Source organism: Poecilia formosa, unplaced genomic scaffold (assembly GCF_000485575.1).
Source record: "Poecilia formosa unplaced genomic scaffold, Poecilia_formosa-5.1.2 Scaffold90, whole genome shotgun sequence".
In the NCBI taxonomy this organism is placed as follows: Eukaryota; Metazoa; Chordata; class Actinopteri; order Cyprinodontiformes; family Poeciliidae; genus Poecilia; species Poecilia formosa.
The window spans coordinates 64,969-84,460 of record NW_006800029.1 but is presented as its reverse complement, the minus strand read 5'-3'; the positions used below and the strand labels follow the sequence as shown (position 1 = coordinate 84,460).

General features: G+C 38.0%; 1 protein-coding gene across 1 annotated transcript in view; it reads left to right on the top strand.

The window, feature by feature from the left end:
* Window positions 1–19,492, top strand: part of LOC103141827 (poly(rC)-binding protein 4-like) — a 49,952-nt gene that overhangs the window by 12,996 nt on the left and 17,464 nt on the right. Inside the window, exons 2-8 of the mRNA XM_007557611.2 lie at window positions 5,261–5,450; window positions 5,599–5,622; window positions 7,900–7,932; window positions 9,417–9,533; window positions 13,721–13,852; window positions 14,720–14,848; window positions 16,230–16,304. Coding sequence (XP_007557673.1) covers window positions 5,343–5,450; window positions 5,599–5,622; window positions 7,900–7,932; window positions 9,417–9,533; window positions 13,721–13,852; window positions 14,720–14,848; window positions 16,230–16,304 — 618 coding nt within the window. The 5' untranslated portion in view covers window positions 5,261–5,342. The remainder of the gene's footprint in view (window positions 1–5,260; window positions 5,451–5,598; window positions 5,623–7,899; window positions 7,933–9,416; window positions 9,534–13,720; window positions 13,853–14,719; window positions 14,849–16,229; window positions 16,305–19,492) is intronic.

Here is a 19,492-nt window from a genome sequence, read left to right as displayed (position 1 = left end):
ATAAACAGTCTGCCTTTGGATATTTTCTCCAAACTGAAAAAAAAAATCTTGGCAGGTGCTCCTGATTCTCCAGATAATTGGCTATTTGCATAACTATTTTACTCATCATCAAAACAACAAAACATTTCTAGTTCTGGTATTTGTGGTACAATTATTACATTTTTAAGATTTGACCTCTTTAACCAATCTTTTTATTCCAGAGTTTAATTACCAGAGCTGTTACTGATAGTTAAATTTGCTAAACTAATCAAAAATGACTCAAACAAAAATTTGTACACCAGCAGTATAACAACAGTAACAACAAAATTCTGCAAAACGTATTTGTGTGGCTTTAAATTGATTATTCAGACCCTGATTATGCCAAACCTTAAATGTCTCTTTCAGTGAAGACTGACTATAATAATCTGTGTTCAAATCTAAACATTTAATACTGAAAGGAAGTTTTTGGTCTTAATATGTTTAAAGTCTGAGTTTCTGTTAGTTCTATCTGTTATTAGAAATAGTCCTAGAAAGACCTGTGACTTGACCACACATGGATTTCACAATAGTTTTCAAATGCACTCAGCTTAATTTTTGAAAGCATGCTCTGCTGTCTGGTGGGAATTAAATGTAAGTGTTTTGCCACAACGAGCTTTGTTAGATTTGAAAGAAAATGGGGGAAGCTTGCAAGCCTAGAAACGCCATCCTAACTGGAAGGGACCGTCTTCCCGAATGTTTTGCAGCAGGAGGGACTCACAGAATAGATGGTATCATGAAAGATCAACATCATGTGGAAATACTGAAACAACATCTCAAAATATCAACCAGGAGACTAAAGCTTGGGTAAAAATATAATTTTCAAATAGATAATGACCCCTAAGCATATAGCCAAATTAGTTACAAATTGATTTAAAACCATAAATTCAATATTTTGGAGCGGCCCTGATGGCTGAAAACCTACAAACCTGACTCAGTTACACCGTCAGAAGAAATGAGTCAAAATGAACGCAGAATTAATGAGATTCTTAGAAAGAATGCCTAAAATGTTTGAGCCATCATAGAAATTTTTCTAAACACTAAGAACTTTAAGTTGAACTTGTAAATTTAGAGAAAGTTAAACATTTATCAAGCACTATGTTTGTTCTTATACTGGCATTAAGCAAACAAAATAATTGTGGTAATATCCTAATTGACCTGGAAAAAAATAAAAGAAAAAATGGGTTTTTGTGTATTGTATGTAAAAACCTGGTTGGAGTTGCATATTTCAGTTAAGCTAAAGTTGATAAGTTCTTAATTAAAGGCCAAACCTAAGTTTGCTTTAAAACACCAATGGTCCTTTCTGCTCTCTGGTCTTCGGGAAGGCTTCCAGAGATAAGAGCTGTTCTAGGAAAATGATTTTTATAAGTCAATAAAAACACCCTAAAATAAAGTCTAACTTAATATATTTGCTGTTTAGCTCTTAATTTCTAACCAACCAAATCACATTACTTCCACTGCAGTAGCAGTCACAGTTGCTACTGGAAGCAGCTGGAAGCAACACTATCTTCTTATTTCATCACTTCCTCGGAGTTCATCCGTTTTAGCCGCCAAGCTGAGTCCTGCTTGGTTTCCTCATATGTCCTGCATTTAACATAACGGTCATCTAACCTTCACCGTTGTAGCACCGTGTCGCTTTGCTGTTGTGTTGATAGATAATGTGGTAGCAATTCTGAGTGTAACTTACTTAGTCAGCAATACAATGAATAATTTTCTCCTTTGGACATTTGTTTGTGTGTGTGTGTGTGTTTTTGTGTGTGTCATCACAGTCATGCTTAATTTGGAGTGCAGCAGATATGACTACAAATGGTGACTCACAACTGGAGCTCACATGTAATGCGTTCAGTCAGTCAGAGCAACAAAAGGGTTCTAAAGTCTGTGAATAAGGAGCAGGTTGAGCTCTCTGCCTTTCTTCCCCGGGTCTGTCTGCATTTTGGCAGCCTGTGCCAAGGTCTGCACTTTGCTAATTTTCTGTTCTGAGTTACCAGGTCTAATTTAGAACAGAGGGCCTCTCTGTTCATCGCGGAACGCTACTGCTTGGGATTCTGGAAATGAGGAGTTCAGAGGCTCACCGCCCTCACAGAGACACAAAGCACATGCCTTGTTATCAACCCACGGAGATGCACATAATGATCCCTCCAACCATTAACTCCTAATACAATAAAGTGCTAACATTTTAGCCATGCCTTTCCATGCCTAATGGAATTGAGTTAGCCCACAGGCTGCTCAAATGTGCTCTGCGATAACACGTGTTCAGGAGGCATTGAGCCCTGATTGCTTGGACATACATTAGTAGCTAAGAGCAAGAAGAAGAAGAAGGAAAAAAAAACACTTATCTTGAGTCAAACAGTTGGATTTTGTTGGATATTTATGGGAAGGTGAAAGAAGATGAGTCTCAAAGTGATACTTGAGTAAGACAGTCCAATAGGCAGGCCTTTCATAAAGCAGAGCTTGATCTATTCGCTGGAATTCACCGTGGCAAGGCGACACCACAGATATGTGCTTTAGAGCCGCATTGTGACGGCCTGGCATGTCGCTTTGTTTCACGACCATGGCGGGAATATAAAACTCACAGGAAGTGTCAGGCTTGGTGACGTCTTAAGAAAGATGCTTGCACATAAACTAAATAAATCAGTTACATAGTGGTGGCCTTGCTGCACTAAGTGAAAACAATAAACCTGCCCACGCACAGGTCTCTGGGGGAACTGAATCTCATATCTAAAATAACAGCTATTTATTAAATGTGATGTTTTCACATAGCTCAGTAGATGGCTTGGAGCTTCATAAAAAATAAAAAATAAAAATAAAAAGACTCACATTCATCAGGCAGCAGGACTGCAGCAGTAGGCTGGAATACAGTTCAACTGTAGGCTGGTTGGAATGCATTTGGCAGACAAACAAGCAACTCAGTGATTATGAGAGAAAACAATTATTTGTGGTTCATATGATCCATGTTAATGAAGGATTCCACTGTTGGCTGTGGACTCATTTTATCTAATTATGAGAAACTGATTTGTATTAGTCTGTTGTTCAATTAGTCAATCAAATACCTAGAAATTGTTTTCATTATGACAGAGACGCAGCTTTGAACAGACGCTGGGCTTTGTAATGGTCCATGGAAAGTTTTCAAGGCTCCAACTTGAAACAGGCGTTGCGACGATGCATCCAGCTCAAAAAATTATACACAATAACCAACTGAGGGAAACACTTGTTGTTTTCACAAATACAGATACCGTGCCAGGTTATCTTGTCGCAAAAGACATTCTTGTGTTTTCAGGCATAAATACAGGCTTCATAAATCTCAAACAAGGATCTTGTATACTCAATAAATCTATTTATTTAATAAATATGTTTAATTCTGAGGTTTGGGTGCAGCTTTGTTGTTATGATGTTGCTGACCTGATGCGTTCCTTTAGAAATCAAGTGAACATATAGTAAACATTGTATATTGTCACTGTGTTATAATGTGAGAGTATGCATTAAAGGTAGTTCTGTTTTGCTGTGTTTTACTCATTTTATTTGCTTATATCTTTAATTCAACTCGAATAATTTTAAATCTGCTAGAAAATCAATAGAAACTGAATTTGTGTGAACATTTTTGCAAGTAAGGAGTACTGTCAAGGTGACGAAAGATAGTAGGCGTTAAACGTCTTAGTAAGTTAAAACAGTTTTATTTTTTTCTTTCATATCCTGCAATATGGTTGAGTCAACAGTGAAGACCACAGCAGTGGTTTTAAACTAATAAACTGAAAGATTTAAACACTTTTTTTGTTTGTTTGTTTTTCAATTACAACCTGTTGTTGTTCTTGTTCATTTTGGGCTATGGGTTTCCACGAAGTTACTGGGGCCCAATCAAGTCTCATCTGGGTTCAACAGAGCGATTATTTAAAACTCAAACTGCATTTTGAGATATAGATATGGGTTACATAAAGTCAACAATAAGTCTGAGAATATAGCTAAATGCAGGTTCTGCTTACTGTTCTATTTCCATGTTCCCACTGGCAAACATAAATCAGTGAGAACACGAACTAATTATACACATCACGCTGAAAGTGTGAGCAGCCAGGTGACTCCCACATTAATCTCCACACCGAGTGGCACATGGCTGACACGCACAGAGCTCCTGCCGCTGGAATCAGTGCAGATGATTCTCGTTTACCGCCTGATTATAATTTCTGTATCTTTGTTTCGTTTTGATCTAGGTCGCTTAGATGGGGCAGATAAAACCCGACTTTTGACTGAAGCTCTAAACACGTGCACTTTTATCACCTTCGTCACAATTCAAAATCAGTTAGATTAACTTCGAAGGAATCTGATCCACGCATGTGAAGAAGAAAATAATATGTTGCTACTCTGTTGACAAAAAAATAGCAATGCTCACTGTGGGAGAAACATGTTGCAGAGATGCGGATAACTCAGTTGTTCCCGGTTATACTCAGACTGTTTGGATGCCCAAACAGGAACACTGCTGACTCTGCTGGTGCCTCTGGTCAATAGCACACAGAGTACTGTTCATTATGACTTTGCTATGAATATCTCCATTAATATTAAATCAACTTCAGCTAATGAAGAAGTCCTGCACATGAAACTGCAGCATGCAGCCTCAGAGCCTTTTGATTCTATAAATGTACTAGAATTTATCTTCAATTTGATGCAGGGAGGAGCAGCACAAGCATCCATTTTCCAAAAACAACAATGCAGCCAGTAGAGTTAATGAGGCCATATAATGTTCAATAAATGATGAACATGAACCATATTAAATCTAGACAGCAAACCTCCACATTTTAATACATCTTTGCATTAAATATATTGTTACGTATTGTATTTTTGTTCTTATTTGTTAATTGCCACTTATAACAAGCATAGCATATTAAAATATGATAGATTAGACATTACAATTGCCATTGTGACTTTAAAAACATTTTAAATAAGAAAATAAACTTGACTACATGCAACCAAGAGCACCTTCCCTCTTTGTTTCCAAGTGTGCCTTTGAAAAGATAGTTTCAGAAGCCTGGGGAGCCATGGCTTCCCCCCCTCCCCAACTGAATAAATACACTTGAATGAAAGGTGGGGTTATTTTTAATAGATAGATAGATGCACATGCTTGTCTTGGATGCCAGTAAGTGAGGAGGCTGTTGAATGTTTCTGAGTCCTTGAAAAGCAACAACTGCAATAAAAAGCTCCCGTGTGCATAGATGAAAGCTGGGAACGTCATCATTTCAACTTTCATTTTCTCTCTTAGATCAGAACTGAAAGACATCGGCGAGCCAGAGAACGAGTCGTGGCCTTCGCTCGCCCACGTGACCAGCGAATGAGCCTTGTTCATGCGTCTCCCTGCGTGCCACTCCCACATCGTCATGAACTGTGAGCAGGACTTCGGAGACGGGGGCTTGGGAGTGACCCTCACACTACGACTGCTCATGCACGGAAAGGTTGGTTATGAATAATTGTATGCCGAAGGCCGCTTTGCAAACACAAGATTTGCGACAGCTTCATAAATAATAAATTTGTCTCCCAATGTTGGGTTATGTTTTTGCTTCTTTTATGGCTTTAACTATTTTTTTCCTTCTCTGTGTACAGGAAGTAGGCAGCATCATAGGAAAGGTGAGGATTTTTCAATTACTTCTATTTGAACATGATCAGAGCTATAATCACTCTGACAGGGTTAATACTGTTTTTAAAGTGTTTTTTTTTTTCCCTGATGTATGGTCTCATGTACAAGAGAGGTTGGAAAAAAGAAGGTAGAAAACAAGAATGCAAGAAAGGAAGAAAGGAGGACCTTGTGGAGAAAAGGGGGGATATAAGGAAAGAAGGGAGGTAGGAAACAATGAGGGAAGAGATGAAAAACAAAAGGGAGGAAGAAAAGAGATGGATTGAAAACATGGGAGGGACAGAAGATGAGCACAAGGAAGACAAGTTAAGATAGAAAAAAATAACCAAAAAAGAAGAAATAGACAAGGAAGAAAAGATGACACATGGGAGGGATGACACAAAGACTTTAAAAACAACTATAAAACTAAGTTAAAATTTATGTATAGCAATACATTTATTTGCTTGTTTCACATATGAAAAATAGTGAAATCAAATTGCATACATTTCCAGCCTAAATAGGAACTCTGCATGTCAACTGAAGTGTTTGTGTAACATTTCACTGCATCCTGATTCTGTTTTTATTTTCAAAAGTATACCAATGCCCTCTAACGAACAGCTCTCGCTCTGAATATCGCCATCCGAAATATAATTGCCTCCATCCAAGCCTCTCTCTAGACCTCCTCACCAGCCCCCTTCCTCCCATAAAGCACCACAGTAATCCATCAAACAAAACCATTAGTCCATTGACTGCAAGCCTCTTGTTGAAATCGAGCTCCAAAGGCGTATTAGCGTTGGCCCCATGTGAGCACTTTTAGCGTCTGCCACGAAAGGTGTGTCGGTGGTGGGTTGCTTCCTCTGCTCCCCCCTGAGTTTGAGCCTTAAAAGACATCAGTGGGAGGAAGAAGAAGAAGAAGGAAAAAAAAAAGTGAACGCAGTTGATTGGAAAGAAAGCTGTCACAATAGATGCGAAGTGCATGGCAGGAAACAATAAGTCGGAGGAAAACAAAGGATGAAAACAGAGAGGAGGAGATATGAAGAAAGACAGAGATGAGTCTGGTCTGCAAAGTGCAGCTTGTCAGAGAGAAGCACTTGATGTGGAGCAGCTGAACTGATAGAGTACGTCTCCGCCCTTCCCTTCTCTGAGGCGAACATCACGTCTCTTCCCCATGTTATAGGCTACCAACAAATACACTGTAAATGTTAGATTTGGTTTTCCAGGAACACAAAAAGTGACAGGTTTGTTGAGCTGTGAGTCGATGCCTCTGTTGATATTTTTGAAAGGTATCAGATTGAAGATAAGGGCGAGAATAGTTTGGACGGACATTAGCTGCCGCCCCCCTCCCCCCCAAAAAAGTGAGATGGAGTAGAAGAAGCATTCAAAGAGCCTGCAGAGGTCGTGACACAAATCTGTCACATGCTGTTTTCCCTCTCAGGTGCTCACACAGTGGCAGTTTTTAAGCCAGATGTGGATTAAAGTTTATATACGTACGTGTCTTATGGAAAACAGAAAAGAGCATTGCACAACTGTTAACCTACCAAGACATGAAACAGAAAAAGTTGTGGAAGGAAAGCATTACTCAGACAAGCAGCCAAGAGGTTAACTTTGAGATTCACAGCTCAGAGTCTGTTAACCAGATGAACACTGGTAATGCATTTTATTAATAGGACATTTATGGAATACTGGCAAGAAAAAGGCTGATTTGTTGTCATATTCTGCATTTTACAGAAGTTCATTTTATGGCCAAATTTGGAAAGAGATGCTCTGGTCATATCAGATCAAAATGTAACATTTTCCCTTACATGTCAAACAGTATATCATCCTGAACAAATCTTAATTTTCACATCTCATTTCACTCTAATTAAGTATTTTGGCAAAATTTTACATAACTTAATCTCTTGTAATCGAGGAATGTCTGTTTGTGTCATTTTACAACTTAAAACAAAAAATAAATAAATTAGATACACCTAGCAAAATACGTACCTGTAATGGAATGGAGTTAGGTATACCCTAAATATCTGTCACATAAAATCCCAGTAAAATACATTCAAGTTTGTGGTTAAAACAAAATGTGAAAAAGTTCCAGAGGATCGAGTTACTTTTACAAAGCAGTGTATTTCTGATAATGTTTTTTATGCAGAGGGCATCACTAGGATGCGCTGCAGAATGACTTTTTCTTTCTTCTGAATGTAAGGGTTTAGAGCTTGAGGTTTACTAAGGGGTTGAATATGCTGCTATGTTGACGCTGAATCATGTTCATCTTTGTTTAAAGCTGCCCTTGTCTTTTTCAGAAAGGAGAGACCGTGAAGCGAATACGAGAAGAGGTAAACTATCCATGACTTTAGACCTAAGTGGCAATTTTTTTTTTTTTTTATCATTTGTGCTCTGACTAATGACACATTTTCTCTTTCGCTTTTAGTCACATTTTCACAATTTCTGTGACACTTAGCGAGCTGAAAAGCATTCCTAAGAAATACATTGCTTGAAATTCCTTTTGGGTAATGAAAACACATTTTCAATCTAAACCTTTTCTCTCCGCTCTCCCAAAGCGAAGCTCAACAAATCCCTTTCGTCTTTCCCTTTCCCAATTAAAGCAGCTTCCCTTTTTCTCTCCACTTGTCCCCCGATTTCCCTCTTTATGAATCTCAAGAGTGCAGCCAAACTAATGCCGCTTGGTTAGCTCTCAGTATTAAAAAGTAATTAGACTGACACTCGTGTAGCGGCATATTTGATTCCTTCACTACTGAAAAGGTTTAATGCTGTGCTTTATGAGGCAAAAGGATAAACAGAGGAACAGTGAGGCCATTGGACAATACAGCTGTGCAGAGCTGCAGGATGAAGCAGTCAGCCATGGTAGCCTTCCAGCCGTCCACTCAGGCAGTGTTGACCTTTGTTGCTTCAGTTTCTCTGAGAGCGTCTTCCTCTAAACCCTGTCTTGAAACTTTGAATGACCTTAAAGGCAAAATAAAAAAATAAATAAAAAAAATAAAACTTTCGAAAACCCAGATAAAAATGTCCCAGGAGTCATAATTAAAGGAGATCAGAGTTGCATTTAGTAAAATATCTTATCCACTTTCATCCTTTATCTACGTTTGAAAAGCTGTTCGAGCCTGGACTCTACCACAAAGAAATAACAGCTTAATCCAACTTTTCATGAATCTTCATGATGGATGAAAAAATCTTTAAAGTCTAAATTAGGGTTAATAAGCTGTTGTCAATCTTAAGTAGTCATTGGAGTACAATCTGGACAGGCTGGCAGTCTATCACAAGGCAATGCAGAGGCACACAGGACAAGCAGACAGGCACATAAAACTCACCTCTGAGGGGAATTTAGAGAGACCAATTTACCTAACATGCACATTTTTGGACTGTGGGATGAAGCTTGTGTATCTGTACCTAATTTAGAAACATCAAACAACCTCAAAAAACCTTTTTTTTTTCATTAAAATAATACTTATTTAAAAAAAAAAAACTAAACCAGAAAGAGGTGAAATGGATTATTTTGTATGACTAAAAGTTACCTTACTCGCTCTAATTTCACAGAACCGTATGGAAGCTTACTCTTTGAAAATCTGAATTATTATACAAAATATTATTACGACGTCATTGCATCAGATTCTAAGACGTAAGACGAAGATCAAATCCATCCCCTGGCTGCAGCGTATTATTTTAACCTCTATCATGAAATCAGTAGTCTTACTCTCAGCAAGAAAGAAAAAGTAAAGATGTCTCCTTGTTTCTGTCTTTCTCAGTTGTTTTACAGATAATGTTTGAAATGTTGAAATGCTGTCTGCTGACTGCTCCACAGAGCTGCGCGCGTGTCAACATCTCAGAGGGTTCCTGTCCGGAGAGGATCATCACCATCACCGGCTCCACGGAGAGCGTTTTCAGAGCTTTCACCATGATCACGTACAAACTGGAGGAGGTCGGTGTGACACACTCAACATCTCAACAGTTTACTGCTAATTTGCGAGAGATGAAAACAGCAGATCAATCATAATTTCAACCTTCTGAGGGGGTTTGATGAAACAAATTGAGATAAGAGCAGAAAACACTTGTAGTGAGACATTAGGATGTGGCCATAGTCATAATGGAGTCATAAATAAAGCTTCCATTTGAAGTCTGGATAAAGTGCAAAAACACATTTCACCAGATGATAACAAGATATCAGCTCATGAGCTTCACCTCACATTCTTCCCTAAATGTGTTCTTAAAGCTAATGATCACAGTCCAGTGTAAAACATTAAAAGACAAAAAGTACTATTTCAATATTTCAAAGCATTTAATGTGCTTGCAGGTGAGATTGTTTTGAAAACTGTGCAGATGTTACTTTGTAGCATAAAATCTATATAAAACACATTAAAGTTTGTGATCATCGTATGACAAAATGTAGAAAAATGTTACAAATTTCATGTATGGCTGACAGATAACTTTTGACGACCAAACACATTAAGGTGAAACATGTTGGGTTCAGCCTAAAAAAATAGTAACTGCAACTAATGTATACCTGCTGATGCGAGGTGATTGTACATGTCTGATCTAGGCTTCTCAATCCGTAACGTCCCCTGGTGACTGTCTAGCACAACGTTAATTAATTTAGTGGAAATTCCTCTCAGCTAAGGCCCCACAGCAACGTCTGACAAGAAAACAGATGCTCAGGCCAACACCCCCCAGTAAAAATACACACTGCAGGAGCACAGTGCAGTTTTCATTAAAGATCTTTCACATTCACCTCGTTTCATCCCTGAAACTCCTGAGTTTCCATGGCAATGCGCTGGCCTACCCACTGTGTGCGGTTTCCACCGTATAGTCGGGTTATTGAATGTCTGACACCTTTAATTAAAAACAAAGGGAATAATCAGATTGTTTTTGAACTGATTAGACGTTTTTTCTGTCTCTATCACAGCAGTGCAAGTTAATTTACTTCTTAGTTTGCTGTTGATTAACAATGTTTCAGTCATATTTTTGCAAATGCAAACACTCAATGACCAGAATCAACATGTCCCAGGTCAGGAATACAACAGTCTTTAGTGTAACTTTGCTCCAAAAGCTAAATATTGCAGAACTAAACAAATTTACACAACAATGTCAACATTTGCACAAAATGAAAGAACCCCAATTAGCCTCTTTAGACAGTTTATTAGCAAAAACAGAAGTTGATTTGTTAATTACACTTTAAGGAATGCATGTGAGGAGACCAGCTTTACATTAAAAGTGCCTGTGAGAACTGCTGTCTTTGCTTTAAGAGCCTTGTTCCAACATCACATTGAGAAAGTATAGGAATGCTCGAGAATATTTAGATGTGGTGATTATATTTAGATCAAATCAAGAAAAGGGTGCCCAGAATCTGCGTGTTCCTCTTCTAATGAGACGAGACGTCAAGAGAGCCCGATCCGCCTCACTAAATATGGCCATGAAGCACGGAGACACAAGAGGCTCATCAAAATATCCCTTTAAACTTAAAGTTCACAGTTATTTGAATTATTGTGTGATTTATTTCATGAGTAAAATCGCCCACGGATGCACATCCATAAGCTCATGTTCCCCTCATGAGTTAAACTGGTTTTAGCAGCAAAACTGGCACTAATACCAACCACTGATGAGAAGAAATCCATTTTTGCTGAGATTTTGAAGGTGAGGTGGTACATTTACATGTCAAATGTTGAAAGGGGGGAAATTCTTCATTAAATGAAATATTTAACTCAAATGGCAAACAGCATAACTAATGAATTTTAAATTGCAAATGCAACAAAATCATATCTGCATTAACATTCTTCCAATTCTGTACATTTAAATATTAACTTTGGATGGCCATGTCATCAGATAACCTTTAACATGTTAACAGCTTCCTGTCAGCAAAAAAGAAACGTTTCATATTTTGTGTCGAGAGCCAGGTTATAGATGTAGTTGAAGTGTTCACACTGTGCAGCTGCAAATAGCGGGACATTTTAAGCTTTATAGCATTCCTTTTTTACCACAGCAATGCATTTTAAAATATAAATCAAGATAACTAATAAATATGCTCCTATTTGTTTCATGAAGAAAAATATAAAGCAATGTTTACAACAACCACTCCCTTTAATATGTTAGAAAGAGAGCAATGCAAATTAACAATTAATTGTGAAATGGGACAAATAAAGGTCATAGTGCATTTGGATTCAGTTCCCTTTACAATGATGCCCCCAGAAAAGTAAATGAAGTCATTTTGTCAGTACATAAGAGGTTTGTTAACGAAAAAAACAAACAAAAAATAAAACAGCATCGTGAAGACCAAGGTTAGACATGGGTAACGCTTAAAACAGAGTTGGGTGATAAAACAATCTCCCCATGTTGAAACATCTCACAGAAAACTGTTATCTGAAAATAGAAAGAAAGGCAAGAAAGGTACCTCAACTACCAAGACCCAGACCAAAACAAGCCAAGAGGACCATGATTACTCCGCAGAAGCTGCAGAAATTCCCAGCTCAGTCTGGCAGACGTGTAATCTGGTCTTTATAGAAAAGTGAGAAGAAAAAAAGCCAGTGTTGATAGAAAGTCTCTTTCTCAACATAAAAACACTTAAATGTCAGAAGTTAATGATATATCAAACTTAAATAATGAAAACTAAAGGTGTTATTATCTGTTATAGTGGCCCTGTATGTACTTTGTACTGGTTCGATACCTAAATATCTAAAAATGTAGTTTCAGGCTGCATTTTTAACTTTAGTACAAAAATGACAAAGACCGTTATTTTAAGATAAAGTGATGATATTCAGTATCACTCTCAACTCTACCAAGACCCATGAGTGCATTTGCAAGACACTACAAATATTAATATTTTCATTTGCTGTATGAAAACATGAAATAATGCAGAATTTGTTGCTCGCTGAAATAACCTTTGGCTCAACTCTGGATTTTTAGAGCCCTATATGTGGTTCATCTTTTGCCATGCTGCATCACCATGGCAACTTGCACAGGTTGTGTTTCTAGCAAGAAGGTGCAACACAAATAAAAGCACCGCCTTCCAGCAAATCAATACTGCTGGAAAATAAGAGGTAAAAAATAAATCTGTGCTTGATAAGAGACTCATTTCTGTCTACCTGAATTAAACAGTAAGGAATTTTGAGAGGTTTTTTTTTTTTTTTTTTTTTTTTTTTACGAATACAATATTCACATCAACTAGCTGAAAGCTACAGATAAAAAAAACTCCCAGACTTTACAGTTTTATATCCTGTTTGTGATTTAATAATAGACGGTCGACAGGTGTATCTTCTCCATTTTTACTCCAAATCTTAACAAGGTATTTGGCCCAGATACTTTTTTTTTTTTTGTTATCAAGCAATGAAAATTATAAATTTTTGATAAAGAGATTTGTTAAATTTTTACTGTGAGTTGCATGTAATTGCAGCATTCAGGTCCTCTAGCAGTTGGTCCAGATGACTGAAAGCAGGAGGATAACTGCTGGTTCTAAAGAATTGCTGTCAGCTCACCAATTGAGCCTATCGATCAATAGGATTTAGAGTTGCCGGTCGGTAGTTCGCAGTCTGCTTTTTCAGCCTTTAAAATAACCTATTAGCCGTCAGCCTGTCTCAGCACGATAAACAGGTGAATAATAATGGAAACAACAAATGATTTAGAACCCTTTGTTTCAATTAGATTTTTAACTAAGCCTCAGAACTAAGAAAATCAAAGTAGCAGTATGTACACATCACATGATTTGAAACATACCATAAAATGCATATAAAACAGTGTATATAAAACAGTATTTTTTTTTTAAATTCAGCTCTTTCAAACTGATCCTCCTGGATTCAGTCTCAGGCTGCAGAAGTGAGCAGCACATTTTCCCCACAATCTTCCATGTGGTTACTGCTTTCTCTGTTGTATAGATTCCTGCGGTTTTATTAAACGTTTGAAATGTCATTAAAGACAACAGACAGGGGTGAAGAAGAGATTCCTTCCCAGCCTCCTGGGAATTTCGCCTGTACCTGACAATTTATGATTCTTCAACCAGCATGGATACAACAGACTTTAGCTATAGTTTGAGGGTTGCTGCAGGAAATATATTCATCTCACTTCTTGTTTTCTGCATTCCAATAATTATTTCACCCTATCTTGTTTCCTCTCCCCCCATAGGACCTGAATGCACTGGTGGCCAATGGCACCATAAGCTCCAAGCCACCAGTCACTCTTCGGTTGGTCATCCCTGCCAGCCAGTGTGGCTCACTCATTGGGAAGGGAGGCGCAAAGATAAAGGAGATCAGAGAGGTGAGAAATGAATCCATTTCAGAAAATATGTGAAATATAAAAAGAGCAAATCTGCTTCTGGAAATGAGAGATGAAGGGTGTAGCTGGAGGTGAGCGACCTTCCTTTTCATTTCATAGTTTCCTGGCTAAAGTCCTTCGAGCATAAGAGTCCCATGCAAATGAAGAAGTAAGCTATTAAAAAAAAGTCCAGCTTTTACCCAGGTTGCCATAAAAAATAATGAAAAGCAAACAAATGAATGAATGCGTTTACAGGGGTGTATTATGGCAGTTTTTGCCCTGTTGTCTGAGAGTTATCTACCCCAGACCACATGAGGTTCTTCCCCAACTTCAAACCCCTGATTAGGTTGGATGGTCTATAAATCAACGTCCTGTCCTCATTTATAAAGCTAAATTTGGTTTTATCTCTTTGCATTTGCAAACTTAAATTCTACAAGTACAACAACTTTGAGCCATTGTGTCAAAGGCTAAAAGAATCCAAGTATTCTGCCACTTACTAGTGGAAATAACTCTAAAATCATCTACATTTAAAGATACTCACACATGCATATATTAATGTTTTATTGATTAATTAATTAGTGTTGTATATGTCATTGGACCCATTTTTTAGCTCTGATTGCATTTGCATATTTAGACAATGCACATAACATAAAATAAAATATTTTTGCCCGAGTTGTATTTACAAATAGAATAAAATAAAAACATAGCATTTTATAAAACAGAAACCTGTCAGAAAAACACATAAAAGATAATGAGGTTGCACTTTGTTATCAAATCCGGTCGAAGCAAAGTGAAGCATCACGGCAGCGTGATCATGAATGGCCTTATCTCCTCAAACAAATTGATCTTTGTATCCTGTAACATTTACAGAGCACAGGAGCTCAGATACAGGTGGCAGGGGATTTGCTGCCCAACTCTACTGAGCGAGGGGTTACGATATCTGGGAATCAGGACTCGGTAATCCAGTGTGTCAAGCTCATCTGCACAGTAATCCTGGAGGTAGGAGGCACACGGTTCCTCTCTTTGCTGACATTTGTGAAAGCCTTCCTGCTGCAGCAGCGGGAAGGTAACGACTGCTGTTGACGTGCAGGTTAGAGTTTCACCCCACAGCTTCTGGCTCCACTGCTGCAGTAGTTCACATATTTCTCGTTGGTTGCATGACCTCTTTGTTATGCAATATTCCTATGAGTGCGTTGCATTGAAGCTAGCGCAGCCACACTGAGAGTCATTGTGTAGAGGGGGGGTCACGCAGTTATCAAAGAGCAAGCTTCTTTAATGTTAGGACTTGTACTGAAAACAGGACATTACATGAAGTGGGGAGGTCTGACTCTGAGGTCAAAGCTCTGTCTCCTAAAAGACAGAAGTTTGCTCACAGAAAATAAAGTGGCCAGCAGCACATTCTGTACACTTTTATAGACAAAATCTCTCTTGAGAAATCTGACAGGGCAGAAAAAGAGAGAAAAAAAAAAACAACAACCCCGAGCCCGGTTTTCTCAATGTGTGTTAATGGAAGTGCACAAGCGCCTTTTTGTTTTACCGCTGCAGCTGGACCTGGCTGACTAATTGCTAGTTTGAACCAGTTTTCTTCAAAGGCTTGCAACTTTCATTAGGATTCTGTTCCAGCGGCATCTTGCTTTTGGCTCTCAAGATTTAAATTATGCAAAGTTATACAAAGATTTTATGACTGTTCTACATTTTCAACTCAAAGGCGCATCATCAACACTGCAGAGGCCTTATGAGATGTAGACTATCATGTACGCTTTGTAATCGCCTTCTCTTTTCAGCGTTTGAATAATTTTATCTTGAAATAACTCTGTGTCAGTGGAGGTGTAATCCAAGCCCGTCCACAACCTCGGTGTGTGTCACATAATAAAACACAACTATTATCAACATGTAACATTTATTTTTGTAGCTTATGGCAAATTTATTTTTTTGCTGATTTAATTCAAAAAGTGAAACTCAGACAAAGATTCAAGTTGGCAAGTCCTGTTGGAAAATGAAATCAAGACGGAAGTAAGAGGAGCTCAAAAACAAATTACATTTTGAGGTCTCAATTGCTGTAAGCCATAATTATGAACTTTCTGAATCGAGTTAATGAAAGAAATACATTTATCTAAATTATATAATTGGAGATGTATTTGTACATAGTCAATGTAAAACAGAAAAAAAAGAATAAAAACAAATATGACAAAGACAGATGCTGAAAACATTGCTAATATTTTAAGTATCGTCTTTATTTTATTCTTTTAGAATTATTATTTTAGTTCTAAAATAATAATTTTATCAATCACTGATTTAATGAGATTCATGTTTAGAGTATAACTTTATGTTCCCTTTGATAAAGGTTTTAGCCTCTGATTATTTGTTTTTTTCTCCTCAGTCTCCACCTAAAGGTGCCACCATCCCCTACCGACCGAGTCCCTCACCAGCTGCTCTGCTTATTGCAGGGAACCAGGTAAGAAATTTAATTAAAAATGATTTTAGGATGGCTTCAGACTGTAGTTTTACAAAAAAAAAAAAAAGTGTGAGCCGAAAAATACCTGAATAGAGGAAATGATGCAGAAAGAAATATTATCAGTAAAATAAATTTGACATGATTACTTCTGTTGGGTTTTATTTTAAGAGGTTACGAGTCATAGCTAAAATAAATTATAAGGAGACTTGTTTCTTCTTATAAGGTTAATTAAATTAACATATCTTAACTTAATTAAAATATGTTGACTTTCTTGTTATGAAAATATTTCACCAAAATGAAAAAATGTCCTCATCATGACAAAGGGAACTAGAAGATTACCGGTAAGTTATTAGTTGACTTTTCAAGTTGTCCACCAACACACCAACAAATGTCTCCAAATAAAAAAATAAAAAAAAGAAAAACTACAGAGGACAGGGAACTAAAATAACTGCCACCATAAATCAGTTTAAGTGTTTTCATGTATGAGGCATAAGTTATTTCTATTTTAAGTTCCATTTACAATTATGTATACTATGCTTTTAAGAACAAAAGAAAGAGAAACAAACAAAGGAAAGAAAAAAGAAAGCTCAACAACTTATCCCTGTTATTTTTATACTTTAAGAGGTGATTGCATCTTTTTGTCTTTCTTTGGATTTGTTTATTGTTTTGCAAATTATCTGCTTATTACTGTGGAAATCCAGGACAACTACTTGGAAATAAAAATATGTGTTTCAACATTATTTTTCTTATTTAATTATATCAGAAAAAATATATAAATACAATAAGTCTCATGGTGGATTGTTGTGATGTTGTGATTGTTGTAGCAGTAAAACAGAACAGAATGACAAATGGTTAGAGGAGGGCCAATGATATTAATGAAGCAGAATAGTAATTTTATACTGTTTTTGGATAGATAGCAGAGGTGGGACCAAGTCACTGTGTTGCAAGTCTCAAGTCAAGCCTCAAGTCGTCAGCTTGGAATTTCTTTTCGAGTTGCTTTTTTTTTTTTAACATTTTTAAACAACGCTCCAATGCTAAATGACTTAAGAAGAAAGGAGATCGGGCTTTTTCTGTAGCTGCTCCTTTTCTATGGAACAATTTACCTTTCTACATTAGATCTGCCCACAGCTTGGATCATTTTAAATCGCTTTTAAAAACTCATTTTTATTCATTGGCATTTAATTGAAGTAGTGCTTGATACCCTGTTCTTTTTTAGCAATTTATGTTATTGTTGTTCTTGTAAAGCACTTTGGTGCAGGTTTTTACATCTGTTTTTAGAGTGCTATATAAATAAACTTGACTTGACTGCTGTCAGAGGAGGGGGGGGGGGTAAAACTACCGTAAGAACCGTGGGAGGAGGAGGGGATATTTATGGAAAAATTCTAATACGGGAGCAGGATGGGTAGTTTCCCTTATGAATCCACCATCCATCATGTGATGGAACTGGACCCAGTTCATCTTTATGATGGGACAGAGACAAACTCTCTTCCCTGAGTTCAGGTACAGAACCTGCTTTCTGATCCGGACCCCGCTCACTATCCACCGGCTTCCTGAGCTAACACGGTGCACATTAATGTGGATACGTTTGATTCACCGGATTTATACAGCATGACTAAACATAGCATACAGAGAAGCGGTATCACCAACGTAACCCAGAGTTGCTAACACGACGTTAGCTAGCCAGTTGTCTCATAGTGAAAGCAGAGGCGCAAAAAGTGGGTATGCAGGGTATGCAACGCATAGGGGCGCAGCACCAGAGGGGGCGCCAAAACCCCGTCTGGAGGGGGTGACGCGCCGATTATGTTTTCCCATACACTTCAGCGCGCCTCACGCTCCTTGGGTTGAGCATCGGTCCTTCACCCTGAAGTTCCTTCCCTCGGGGNGCCAATGATATTAATGAAGCAGAATAGTAATTTTATACTGTTTTTGGATAGATAGCAGAGGTGGGACCAAGTCACTGTGTTGCAAGTCTCAAGTCTTTGTCCTCAAGTCCAAGTCAAGTCACAAGTCAAGTCAGGCAAAATTCAAGTCAAGCCTCAAGTCGTCAGCTTGGAATTTCTTTTCGAGTTGTTGTTTTTTTTTTTCCATTTTTAAACAACGCTCCAATGCTAAATGACTTAAGAAGAAAGGAGATCAGGCTTTTTCTGTAGCTGCTCCTTTTCTATGGAACAATTTACCTTTCTACATTAGATCTGCCCACTGCTTGGATCATTTTAAATCGCTTTTAAAAACTCATTTTTATTCATTGGCATTTAATTGAAGTAGTGCTTGATACCCTGTTCTTTTTTAGCAATTGATGTTATTGTTGTTTTTGTAAAGCACTTTGGTGCAGGTTTTTACATCTGTTTTTAGAGTGCTATATAAATAAACTTGACTTGATTGCTGTCAGAGGAGGGGGTATTTATGGAAAAATACTAATACAGGAGCAGGATGGGTAGTTTCCCTTATGAATCCACCATCCATCATGTGATGGAACTGGACCCAGTTCATCATTATGATGGGACAGAGACACACTCTCTTCCCTGAGTTCAGGTACAGAACCTGCTTTCTGATCCGGACCCCGCTCACTATCCACCGGCTCCCTGAGCTAACCGGATTTATACAGCATGATTAAACATAGCATGCAGAGAAGCGGTATCACCAACGTAACCCAGAGTTGCTAACACGACGTTAGCTAGCCAGTTGTCTCATAGTAAAAGAAAAGTACCGCTTACCTCTTTGTGCAACTTCAAATGCCGAACAGTTGGAAGTTGTATCTCCACATGAGATCCTGGTCTTGCAGGTTTTGCAAGACCAGGAGACCAACTAGTGCACTTGGAGAACATCCAAACCCCATGAAGACAGAAGAACCCAGGCAACCATTTTATTTAAAAAAAAATGTTTTAATCATATCTAAGGAGAATTTGGATACCAATTAACTAAACAGTCGTGAGTTGAGACTGTGGCAGGAAGCCGGAGTGCCCGGAGAGAAACCTGCAAACAGGAAACCTGTCAAATCTTTTTAACTTTAAGAGAGGGGAGAAGACATGGGACAAAGGTCAACGAGTCATCTTTTTGGACTCTGGGAGGAAGCTGGAGAACCAGGAGAGAACCAACTAATGCACTTGGAGAACATGCAAACCCCATGAAGACCAGCAGGGCCGAGCGCAAATCGTGACACCGCACCTACTACTGGCACTTCCGGTGGC